This window comes from Podarcis filfolensis (assembly GCF_964270895.1).
Source record: "Podarcis filfolensis genome assembly, chromosome: 8".
NCBI classification, from domain to species: domain Eukaryota; kingdom Metazoa; phylum Chordata; class Lepidosauria; order Squamata; family Lacertidae; genus Podarcis; species Podarcis filfolensis.
The window spans coordinates 16,014,429-16,027,634 of NC_139611.1; the positions used below are offsets into that span (position 1 = coordinate 16,014,429).

At 46.4% G+C, this 13,206-nt stretch overlaps 1 protein-coding gene across 1 annotated transcript in view; it reads right to left on the reverse strand.

Annotated features, from left to right (window-relative positions):
- Positions 1–6,013: 6,013 nt before the first annotated feature.
- PEX14 (peroxisomal biogenesis factor 14) overlaps positions 6,014–13,206 on the reverse strand; it is a 118,297-nt gene continuing 111,104 nt past the window's right edge. The window contains exons 8-9 of the mRNA XM_083628867.1: positions 10,797–10,888; positions 6,014–8,544 (exon numbers count right to left, since the gene is read on the reverse strand). Coding sequence (XP_083484993.1) covers positions 8,070–8,544; positions 10,797–10,888 — 567 coding nt within the window. The 3' untranslated portion in view covers positions 6,014–8,069. The remainder of the gene's footprint in view (positions 8,545–10,796; positions 10,889–13,206) is intronic.

Genomic DNA, 13,206 nt, shown 5'->3' on the forward strand with positions numbered 1-13,206 from the left:
TGTCTAGGTTTGTCATCGCTTTTCTCTTCAATGCTTCTGTCATGCGAGGAGAGCTTTTACTCTCCCCAAAATCATACCCGCTTATGAAAAATATATAACCATTAACTTTTAACTAATTGATCCACATAGACTATTTAGTGAGGGATATATGTTTGTGACTGAACCTCCAAATGTTGCTGAAGGGTGAAACTCTATAAAGAAGCGGGGGGGGGGGGGGTTGAGAAAAGAGAAAGAGGGAGATATTATCTCAAAAGTCCTGCTTATTACCCACAACCCTGCAAAGTGTGAGTGTGTGTGTAGATTGCTTGTCCCAAAAGACAAGCTGCAAAACTACAAAAATAAAAAGTGGGTTGCTGAGAGTTGGAGAAATCTCCTTTTCTAGAAAGGCCCGCTTCGTGCTCACTTCTGCCCCATTTCAAATATTTTTACCTTATTTGGATAAAATATATTATTTTTCTAATGGAAGGAAAGCTTCCCCCTCCGCTCTAAAGAGTTGGTTTTCCCCCTTCAGTCCAGCTGCCTGCCTTTATTAGGTTAATGTTTGCTCCCTTTAGTGGGGGATGAGATTGTATTGGTGGTGTGTTCCACTCAGCTGAGAAGCACAGCTAATCACACACAATTCAGGATTCCCATTACACAAGCAATTGCCCCTTGCTTGTCCTGTTTAATTTTGTTTCCGAGTTGCTTCCCCCTGCTACTTATTGTTTTTTTCCTGCCAGGGTCCAAGCCCAGGTTTTGTGGCAACAACAGTGGGCCATTTGATACTCCCCTCCCCACCCTGGTCACAGCAGCAGTGTTGTCAGGCAGAAAATCAACAGGTGCAGCGCTACTCCACCAACTTGGGGCACTTCGCCACTCAGGCAGGAACGGCCAAGATGATGCCCTCCAGACAGTGATTAGAGTGTCAGGCTAAGACCTGGGATATTAGCTACTCCAGGTTTGTCAGGAAGTGATGCTCATTTTGAGCAGCTCAAGCAGGGCTGGCCCACCCATGAGGCAAGGTGAAACAACTGACTCAGGCAGCAGGATCCCAGGATTCTTTGCAGGAAGCCACAACCATTTAAAGTGGTATAATAGTACTTTAAATGGATGGTGCGGATGTGGCCTGGTTTTTTATATGGACTATGGAGAACAGGCCAGGCTTCATGGCACGTAAAACTCTTCACTGCTGTTGGTAACACGCCCAACATCTGCCTGCAGCCCAGTTCAGCCTTAGTAGAAATAAGCTCCTGGCTGGTTGTAGAAATCGGCTGTCAACATGTTTCGTAAGAACTTAGGGAATGGCCTTATACAGAGTCAGACCGTTGGTCCATCTAGCTCAGTATTGTCTACACTGACTGGCAGTGGCTGCCCAGGTTTTCAGACAGAGACATGGCCAGCTGTACGCGGAGATGCCGGATTCTGCATGCAAAGCTGAGGCTTGACCCCTAAGCTGCAGCCCTTTCCGTGAGGAATTGACCTGCTGTGTAGCTAGTATGTGAGAGCTTGTGAATTATGTTTCTTCATCAATCATCAATTAAGAAGAAGAAACAAGTGCCTGGGAGGGCTGCTGCAACACAACCCTAGTTTCTGCAGAGCCAGTGTGGGGAAAATCCTAATCAATTGAATCATGCAGCTGAATCCCATATGGAAAAACCATCAGATAGGAGTGGTATTTATTATCGTTGGACATCACAGCATGTTTTTAAAAGCATTAAATAAGAAAAACAGCATGAAGTAGTATCGCCTCTTAGAATATTTCTTCTTCTTTTGCAAAGCCCCAAATCCAGTACTTATATTCCATTTGCTTTTGAAAAGAAATCAAGTAGCTAGGCCTGTTTGAGGAGCTAAACTTAGAAAAAGAAATCAGAAGCCGCTGAAGGCAGAGGGCCTAATAAACACGAAGGTGCTCAGTACGTATTTATCACGAAGAACCTCATGCATTCCAAAGCGTGATTTAAGAAACCTAAACTATTGTAACCTACTGAGGGAGTGAAATATTGAAGAACGCTTGATCATACATGCTGAAAGAGCTATCAATGATGTTGGGAGGCACAAGATAGCCTTTCAGTTGCCACAAGAGGGCTACTTTGCTCTTCAAAGTAGTTTACACAAGCATGTAGGTGGGTGCTCTTGAACTGAGTAACCATCTCTCAATCTAGCCTACCTCTAAAGGTTGTTTTGAGGATAAAATAGGAGGGGGAGGACAAAACCTTGCATGCTGCTTTAAGTTCATTAGAGGAAATGCAGGATATAACAAATAAATAATAAATGTAACAAATAAACAATGCACAAAATAAGATAAATATAGCAACAAACCTTTAAAAAATTTTTAAAAATAAAATTCAAGCATCATAATTAAAGCTCCCAAACCTTACCAGACCAAGGCTGTCCATTCTGTAGTGTTAGAAAAGGTGCTTTTCCCCCCTCTGGAACCAGAATAATTAAGGACCTATAGCATGGGTAGGCAAACTAAGGCACGGGGACTGGATCCGGCCCAATCGCCTTCTAAATCCAGCCCGAGGACGGTCCGGGAATCAGAGTGTTTTTACATGAGTAGAATGTGTCCTTTTATTTAAAATGCATCTCTGGGTTATTTGTGGGGCATAGGAATTCGTTCATCCCCCCCAAAAAAATATAGTCCAGCCCCTCACAAGGTCTGAGGGACAGTGGACTGGCCTCCTGCTGAAAAAGTTTGCTGATCCCTGACCTATAGGCTCACAAGGAAGGATGGCTAGCAACTAAAGGCCAGGCCTTTGAGCCTTTTAAAGCTTCAAGAAACAGGCCCAACTGGGAAGAATCTATATAGGTGCACGAGTCACAGCTACTCCTTGCAGATCAGGTCATATGGAATAATTCCAAAGTCCACACAAGTAGGCTTCACTCATCACTCAGATGCTGAACATATGTTTTATGAAGAGAAGGTCTGGGGTATAATCCCATGGGAAACCTGCAGCCCTCGGGATGTGATTAGACTACAACTCCGATCGGCCCCATCCACCACAGACAATGGGATAATGGGAGGTGTAATCCAGCAATATCAGGAGAGCCGCAGGTTCTCTGGGAACACTGGACATAAGAACACTAAGAAGACCCACCTGCTGTATCTTGTCTAGCATCCTGTTCGTATAGCAGCCAACCAGATGCTGATGGGAAGCTCAGAAGCGAGACCTGAGTGATTTCAGGCACCTGAACATAGGCACTGTGGCTAGTAGCCATCCATGGAATTGTCTAAACTTCTTGGTGGCTATCGCAACTTCATGTGGCAGCAAGTTCCATAGGTTTCGCTACACAGTGTGAAGGACTTTCTTTTGTGTGTCCTGAATTTCCAAGCATTCAACACAATTAGATATCGCCGAGTTCTAGTGTTATGGGGGACGTTTCCTCTGTCCACTTTTTACATACCTACCCATAGTTCTATACGCCTCTATCATGTCTCCTTCTACTTACCTTTTCTCTAAACTAAAAAGGCCCAAATGTCATAACCTTTTCTCATGGAGGAAGCTGTTCCACCCCTTCATCAGATAGTGTGGCATGTTAAGACAGTTCCCTACCCTCCCATTACGTTAACCATCTTGGGACCCTCATGGGAAATTTTCCCAAGATGGAGAAATTGAAAGGTGCTCAGCCCCTAACTGGGGTCAATTTTTTACTTGCTATTACTAATTCACCTCAGGTAAGCGAACCAGAGACTGAGGAGAGTTCAGAGGCTCCTTTCCCAAGATAACTATGAAATGTGGTCACTAATTGGAATTTGTATGTAAAAAAGCAGTGCTTTTTTCTTTAAAAATGTTTAGGGATACTCTCATTTTGATTCAAGAAAATCACCATTTTATAGTTCAAATCAGGAAAAATAAATATAGTAAATGGACAAAAATAAAAAGATTCACAAAATGTTTAAGGGTGTGTGTAGTACCCCCAGAAAAAAGTACTGTATTTGTATTAAAGGTTTTTAACCAAGGAAGGCAGAACCAAAGTCTTTCTCCTTAAAAAATAAAATAAAAAAATCCCTGTTTAAATGCTTCTTTGGTACCTACTATCCAGTGGAAACAGTAGGAGCAAAATTATCCTGTTTGTATTGTAAACCTCGTAAGTCACCCTTTTCAAATACTTCCCCAACATAATTTTCCACATTCTCCAAGCGACTGCCGTTGTCCAGGCAGCTATTTTCAAATCCTTCTATGTATATAAAGTGGGCACTGACGGGACAATGCATTTTCATCATGAGACCTTCTTTGCGTTCTGGTCCTGTTGTTTCCATCTGACAAAAGATTCTTGGCTTGTGAGAGACAAAGCAGGGCAGGCGGGGGGAATATTCTGAGGAAAGCTTTTACTTTCAAACACCCTTCAAAATTTGCCTTGTTTTAGCTAAATGTAATGTTCTTCATGAGCGTTAAAAGGAGAGAGAGGGAGAGAGAGAGAGAGAGAGACTCCTGGGAAAGATATTCGTCCATTTAAGGAATGAGAAATCACCGCATTCAATAACAGGTCTAAATACAGTCATGGAAAGGTCCCTTCTCTCGCCCCATAAGCATGAAAATGTCACCGTGTACCAGACGCAGTGGGGGAAAGATCCAGGAATCACTCATTTCTTTTAAAGAGGGCAAATAATTCTGCTAAGTGAGGACACTGCTAAATTTACGTGTGCCGTACACTAAACTTTTGAAGTGCTCCCGGGCCACAAAGTAAGTAGCTTCACCATACCAAGGAATATCACAAATTGTCCCTGATGCTCCTTGCCTCTGGAGAGATGCAGTGCTGCGTGTCTTGGGTGCTCGTGGTAATTAAAATTCCACACCAGGGATTTTGGGGAGGGACCTCAACTGAGTGGCAGAGGCAGACAGGCTTTGCAATGCGGTCAGTCCTGGGCATCTCCAGGTAGGGCTAGGAATGTTTGAAAACCCTGAAGGACTGCTGCCAACCAGTGTAGACAATACTGAGCTAGACAGACTAATGCTTTGAATGGGTCTAAGGCTTCTGCCTGTATTCCTGTGATTTAAGGAAAAAGTCATAGCTCAGTGATAGAGAGCACATCTATATGCCATGCGGAAGGTCCCAGGTTCAATCCCTGGCATCTCGTTGGACCCTTATATGCCTGAGACCCTCAGAGAGTGACTGCCTGTCAGAACAGACGATCCTGGGCTGGACAGACAAATACTCTGATCTGGTATGACAGTTTCCTATAATTCCTAATTTTGTGGCTGTATGCATTATTCAAATCCAATTAATTTGCAATACTGTTCTCTATGGCTTTATTTTTTTTAAAGTTTTCCCCTACAATTTATTGTTAGGTTCATTAGTTGCGAAAAGGAACAATACCTAGCACAGGAACCTTAGTCCTCCACCCACTGAGAATCTTATTTGTCACCCGCTCTGGCCTGAGAGATTTCAGCAGGCGTTTGTGCCAATATTTTCAAGGTCATTTTCACTGCTGTAAGCGCTAGAAACTTGTTGCTTTGTTAGCAGTTGTAACCACTGGCAGACCTATCCTCCATGGGCTTGCCTAATTCAGTATGGAGCCATCTAAGCTTGTGACCTTAGCCTCACACCTTGTGGAAATGAGTTCCATAGGCTAATTGTGTGAACATAAATAAATGTTCCCATAAGCAAAACAGGAGACCAATTCTTCTTTAAAAGAGTACAAAAACTGCCTGGAACTTCCTCACACTAATCAAAATGAGGTTAAATCACTTGAACAGTTAAAAACGAAAGTCAACTGTTTGGACCGTGGAACACAGTTGCAAAAAGCGCATTTTCAGAGGCGATAATAAGGAGGTAGCTCCATGTCCCTTGTCTGAGCTGCTCCTTAAGTGAAGAGTGTGGAGCTAATTGTGGTTTGGACATGAAATCTGTTTACTTTTAAAGATATTTAACAGCAGCGAACTACACTCCTTCCCCAACTTTTCTTTTTTCCTAAAGAGGATTCGGTTCTGGAATCCATCCTACCTCTGTTCCCAGCTGAAAACAGGCAGGCGATTTCAAAAAAGGAAGAAAAATAAACTACAGCCATAGCAGCAAAGCGCCCGGCGTTAAATAGTGGTAACTCATATTTATTACAATTATATACAATCATATTTTATAGTTGGATTCTATACATGATCACACGGACAAGCACATTTTTTTCGGTTTCGCCTCTTGGTGAGGATGAGGAGGCAGTGAGAGACCCGAGAGATGTTAGTTAACAGGAATCGAGGCTCTTTTAAATATCTATCTATATATTTTTCCTCTCTTTCTTTGAATGAAAAAGTGAACAGAGACCAGACATCGTTGGACCATTTACTCCACCCAATAAGGCAGGGATGTGGGTTGAGGACCTTCATAGCCCTCCATGATGTTTTTGGGCTTCAGTTCCCATCAGCCCCTGTAGCAGCAGCCAGTGGTCAGGGGATGATGATGGGAATTGTAGTCCAGTGCAGTTGTACTCTTTCCCATCCCTGCAGTAAGGCAAAAGTGAGGTGGGCAAGAGGGATGGGGGGGTGGATGCGGGGAGGAAGGGTGACACAGGTGCAAGGAACAGGCCTCCACATAAAGATCGTAGACTCTGCCTGGCACATCTGAGGGGCAAAGTGCCTCCTTGTTTCCTTTGTTCAGGCCCAATGACTTGGAAAAGGCATGGGGAACCTCTGGACCTCCAGGTGTTGCTCTTATGCTGGCTGGGGCTGACAGGGGCCTGGCGTTCAACAACACCTGGAAGGAAACAGCTGCCCCATCCACTGTTTAAACCGGTCTTCATAAAAGTCAGAGCAGCTACTCATGCAGAGACATGACAGGGAGCTTCTTTTCTGGACAGAGCTTCCAGCTACCAGGAATGGGAAACCTTTGGCCCTCCAGATGTTGCTAAAAGCCAACTCCCATTATCCCAGACCATTGCCCATGCTTGCTGGGGCTAATGGGAGTTGTAGTTCAGGAATGTCAGGAGAGCTTCCCAAAACTGACTTAGAAGAACTGAGCAGTCAATGGTCATGCCAAGGACCTATACTGGAACTGGGAAGGAGACAGAAGGGGAACTGGGCTCGGTACCTTTTCTTTCTTCAGGGAAAATCATGAGCTTGCTTTAGGCATTTAACAGCAAGGAGAAATGAGGACTCATGAAGAAAGGGAGAAAAAGAGGAGTAAAGGATGAGAGAGAGAGGAAGGGGGAGCAGCAGAGCTAAGCCTCAGGCACAGGACATTTTTTTTGGATGGGGCAGGAGATGTTAAGAAACTGGGCCAACAACCCAAGCCTTCACAGAATTGCTCCCTCTAATGTAGCAAATCGTGCTACCAGCAAACGTGCCACACTATTGTTCCCAAGACACTGTCTCCCATTCTAGTCCTACTCAGTGGAGACCCATGGGAATTAATAAGCATAATTAACTTAGGCCCATTAATTTCTGTGGGTCTACTCTTAGTAGAACTTAGCTCACAACCCTAGGAAAAAGAGGGAGTTAGGGGATCTTCAGAAGACAACCGCTTTGTTCAGAAATGAAATGGAAGCAAGAGAATCTGGGAACCCCACAAAAAACATTTGCGTTTCATAAAAGGTGGGGATGTTTTTTCAATCTGAAACTGAACTAAGGGGTGGGGAGGAAATAAGTCACCAGAGGGAGAGAGACAGATGTCACACCGGTGGCTCTGGGGAGTCGCTCAGAAGGCAGTAACCCCCACTCTTTTTTTGCAAAGGGGATGTTAGTTGAGTTAGATGGTTGCCAGAGAGGAAGAGAGTTTAGGAACAGACAGGATGGAACCTGAGGTCCATCGTTTGATATTTGGATTTGTGTTATGTTGTCAGCAAGGAGGCCCATTTCTCTGGCTGCGGTGTGGGCCGAGTGGCAACCAAGCCCCTTTTGGAGGTGAAATGTGAGGGAAGAGTGGCTTGTAGTGTGAAATAAAGGGGAGCCACTGGAAAGCGGAACTGGCGGGTGAGGGGCTGCTCAGACCTTGGCGCACAGGCCGCTTGGTTTGCAAGATGGTCACAACGCTACTTGTGTTGAATCACAGAGGCGAGACAGGGAGAAATCACTGGGCAGGGAAAGAGGCCCGAGGAACAGAGCACGGCCAAGAGGTACGGAGGGTGGGGGGTGAGCAGGTGGCACCCCTCCCCAGACGCACTAGTCAATTTCGTTCTCATTGCTGGCTCCCTCGGGCCTCCGTAGCTTTTCGACTTGCTCGTTGATTTGCCCATCACCTCCTCGCCGGTCCTCCGTCTGGACGTCCACACATTCTTCCTCGTCTACATGGCTGACATCGTCGTCTTCGTCCTCTTCCTCTTCCTCTTCCCCCTCCTCGTCGCCTTGGCCCTCCCGCTTCTCCTCCTCCCCTTGGACCTCCATCCGGACCTGCCCCTTGAGGTCGATCAGCGCCTCACCCCCTTCCTCAGGACCCAGCAGGTGGCAGCTGACCTTGGGCCCTTCGGGGCTGTGGTTCTCCTTCACGGGCGAGGAGGAGTTGGACTCGTTGCTGACGGGGGAGATGTCACTGCTGGTGTTGTGGTTGTTGGTTACGGGGTTGGAGGGCGAGGAGGGCTTCACCGGGATCTGCCAGGATGGGATTTTAGGCGCAGATGGAGAGGGAGGGAACTGCCTCCTGGGAGGAAGGGAAGAAACAGAGCAGCTTAGATCCAGCTCCGTGACCTGCTGAATTGCTCCTTGTTCATAAAGGACCTAAGAAGAGCTCCTGTTCTCACAGCCGCCAACCAGATGCACCAATGGGAAACTCACAAGCAGGACCACTCTCTCCTTCTGTAGTGATTATTACCTTTGTACAGTAGGCCACCTTCCGGTCATGCAAACTCCAGAGGTTCTGCAAACACGCAAACCCCTCTCTCTATCCCCCATTCAGGCAAGCAAGAGGCATTATCAGAGTTCAATGACATGTTCCAGCCAGGCATAAATACTCAAGAAGCATGCACAGCAGGACCAGTGAGGAATCAAGGCCTGGAGAGAGGGGGTGCCAGAGGCCTGGGTGCCACATAGAGAGGCCTGGAAAGGTTGCATTTGTCCCATGGGCCTGAGATCACCCCCACACCTGCATTCAGGAATCCCCAACAGGCTTCCATGGCCGGCTGTTAACCCAGAACACTGTGTTAGTCACTATTGTAGGCTAGGAGCTGTTTCTTAGACAAGCCCTATGTAGTGTCAGGGACATGTAGGGATTTCCAGAGGTGGAATGAAAACGGGAGGACGTCTGACCCTCTTGGCAAAGCCTTTCCCCCTTAGCCATGGAAGAAACCCCGTATCGGAAGCGTCCGCCGCCTCCTCTGCATGCAAACGAGCAAACGCTCCGCATTATTCACCAGTATCGTAAATGCTATCAAGAAATTCAATTTGGAGGCTTTTCTCCTTTGCTGCGGTGTCACGGCCTCTTGCTTTGCTGCAAAGGGAGGGCTTGAGCTGGCTGGTTCTGTTTATTTATTTTAAGAAATATATTTTCCAAAAGCACTTATCTCCACAGCTGCATTAATACACACATATACACCCCCCCCAATGGCGACAATGAATTTCCTGTTAATGATGAGATGTCCCTTTGCGGACACACAGACAAGAGCACGGGTGTCCTTGTTTGGCTCACCTAGCAATTGCTGGCAGCAACAGAGCACTGGAGTTCTGCATGAGAAATAGGTTTAGGCCAGGGAGGAAATCCCAGGCCCAGGGGCAAAATGTGGCCCTCCGGTCCTCTCCGTTTGGCCCTTGGTACCCTCCCCAGGCCACACCCTCTCTTCCTAGCCACACCCCACACTGGCTGTGCTTTGTACACTCCTTGAGTGTCTCTGCCTGGCTGGAAATGTGTCATTGAATGGTGAAAAATGCCTCTTGTTTGCCTGCATGGATGACACAGTGGTGAGTGTGTAGGTACAAACCAACCTACTGCACAAAGGAACACCCATTGCTCTGCCCACTTTTGCCTCTAGCCCAGCCCACCACTGGCATGTGGCCCCTGGAAAGTTGCCCAGAAGGGAATGTGGCCCTTGGGCTGAACAAGAATCTCCATCTCTGCTTTAGACATACAGTGCATCACCCCACATATCCCAATTGTTGTTTTTTTAAGAACCAGTGACAGCAGTGAGGGGGAGGGGGGGGGAGGCAGACTCTGAAGATGATAGATTCATTAGCCAGCTCCTAAAGTCCAGCTCCCTCCCTGAACAGAGAAGGGCCTGGGACCAGCTATGCCTGGCAGGGCAGCTCCAACTATTATTGGACTGGGAAGGTATGACTGCAAGAGTTCAGACACTGGCATCTGGATTACTGCAACTCACTCTGTGGGGCTGCCCCTGCCCTGGAAACCACAGCTAGTACAGAATTCTGCAGCATAGGAGCGAGAACCCTCCTCTGCTCCCACTAAGTCTTGCTCAGAGTAGACCCACTAGGTGGCATTGAACTAGGTTTTATTCCAAGCAGACCCGCTGAAATTAATGGACCTCACTTCATGTTCCATATTTTCAATGGATCTACTCACTGAAATTAACAGGCCTAAGATAGTCACTCGTGTCCATTAATTTCAAGACTAGCACTGGATGCAACCCCTACAATTTGTTAATCTGTTGGTAAATCACTTAGAGACTGTTTTGGTATCAAGCAGTATATAAGCACAGGAAAAAAGAAAGCCAGGTTTGCAGAGAGGCCCAGTGGGTCTGTGGGTTGCATTATTGAGAAATTGGCCCCTTAGAACTTCCTCCAAGAGGCGGAGAGTGCTGTTGTGTTTGAATCCTGCTTGTGTGTTTCCTACAGGCACTGGGATGGCCACTGAGAGAGAAGAGGATGCTGGACTATGATGGGCCATTAGCCTGTTCCTGCTGCCAGTCTCTCCGTAGGCTCTTTTGGTTCTGTATTATTGCATACCTGTTTAGAAGCAGCCCTTTTAATGAATAAATCTCCGACTTCAGCTCGTTGATATTCTGAGATTCCAGGATCCAGTTAGTGGACGTTGTGGCCTAGGGTGCAAAGAGGAAGTCTTGGTCAAAGGCAGGTGAACTCAGATGTGGCCTCTCCTCAAGAGAAAGTATCCCAAGAACCCAGGCTCTCAATAGCGTTTCCGAGGATAGCCAATCTCCTGCGTTGTTTCAAAGGAATCATAAAGGTTGCGGGCAGATGTCTCCACCACAACAGCTAGGAGTTAAGGGGCAGCACACAAGGATTGGCCTGCCTAGATTTTGTTTTAAAATAAACAATTTTTATTGAAGGCCAAAGAGGGAGTGAAATGAGACAGTGCCACTCCAGAGTGCGTAATGGTTGTAGGAATTTGTGCATGGAATTACCTTGAGCTCTCCAACCACAGGACTTTTGCACCAGGATCTGCCTGGTGGATTTTTTTTTTTGGGGGGGGTGTTTTTAAGCTATACCCTGCAAGCCTGCCTGCCCGCCCTTAACTAACCCCACAGTGTTCTGACTCATAGTTTTCTAACCATAGCAACAACAGTAAAGGGCTTTTTGCAGGGTGGAGAGTTAGTATCCCTGACCTTGCAATAACTCTGGCATAACTGTAACCAGTTGTCACAAGTGGTTGCAGTGCAAGGCTCAGGGGTGAAGGAGGCAACAACCTCTGCCCATAAGCCACCATTTTGCCACTGAGGAACCTGGGGACCTTCTGCATGCAAAGCAGATGCTCTACCACTGAGCTAAAACCCTTCGCTTAAGACATAGCAACATACAAGAAGCTGTTTTATACTGGATTGGACTAAGTCAGATCCACCCAGCTCAGTACTGTCTGCATTGACTGGAACCAGTTCTCCAGGGCCTCAGATCAGGGACATCCCATGGAGACTGAATCTGGGACCTTCTGCATGCAAGACAGGTGTCCTGCCACTAAGCTATGGTCATTTCCTGATCCTCAGGGTTCCAGAGTGTGTTTGTGTTCTTAAGAAGGGGGATCTTGCAACTCTGAAGTCCATCCATGCCAGGTGTAATCCTCGTATGGTCTCGGGGAGGGGGGACGACACCCAGCCCTACCTGGAGAATGAACCTTGGGGCCTTCTGCATGCAAGACAGGTGCTTGGCCACTAATCCAAAGCCATCCCTTCATCCTTGGGCTTCAAGTTGTTGTTTTGTTTTAAGTGGTGATCCAGAAAGTCCATCCATGCCAGGTGTAATCCTTGGATGGGCTATCTAAGTCTCAGCTCACATCATCTTGCTTGGAAGCGGCTCCCAGCTGCTGCTGCTGCTGCTGCTGCTGCTGCTGCTGCTTTGGCAGCAACCATTGCACGCCCCCCCCCCCCGCCTGCCTTTCTGGCAGCGACAGGCTCAGCTCCATAGTAGCTGACAACCCAGGCACAGATGTGTTCCCCAGGGAGGCTGCCACTCCCTGAGCCTCTGAGGCAGTGGGGAATCCACAAGCCACCGTTTTTGGCTCCCTCTCTCTCTCTCGGAGCCCTTTGAAAACTGCAGAAACACATTAAAGGAGCAGAGAGTGGTTTCCACTTGCTGGCCTGTGCAAAAGGGATTCGGATTTCCAAAACACATATGGTGCCAGATGCTGCAGGATTTAAGAAATAAAAACCTGACATCTGGGGCTTTTTAAGCCAGCTTCTTTTAAACAGCCACAACAACAAAAAACAAAAACAAAAACCCCAGAAACAAAAGTGGTAGAAAATTCAAGCCTACACACACACACAAATGAATGTAGCAGGCTTTTCTTTTTTCCTTTTAATTACTTAAAGCCCTTCTTTTTCATTTTTTACAGCATGTCAGCAGGAGTCTGAAAAGCCGACATAAAAACTTAAAGAGAACAGCTGAAAAAACTATGGTTGGGGTTTTTGTTGTTTTTAACTGCTAAAGTTTAGGGAAGACTTCCCAACCTGGCAGCTTCTAGACGCTGGACTGCAACTCCCAAATGCAGCCAGCATGCCCAATGGTCAGGGAGGATGATGGGAACTATAGCCCAACGAAATCCACCTAAACTTTGGAACTCCCTGCCTATTGATGTACACCGTATACTTTTCAGTGCCTGCTTGAAACGTTTATGTTTAGGCAAATCCTATCTGGACACACAGAATGCTGACATGTTCTTTTCCTCCCTACTGTCAATTGGTTTTAAAATAATTTTTAAATAAGTGCTTTCAACGGCCTTTCGTTACTAATTTTTTAAAAAAACAAACAAATGTAAAGCACTTTAAGGTTTTGTTGCAATCTAGTATATGAATGCTATGAAATGGGGGGGAAATGCACACATACACATTATATTGTATAAACAGCAGCACGTGTCACTATTTTCAGAGGAGGGCTTTAGAAAGAAGAAAGAAGAAGAAAGAGGGAG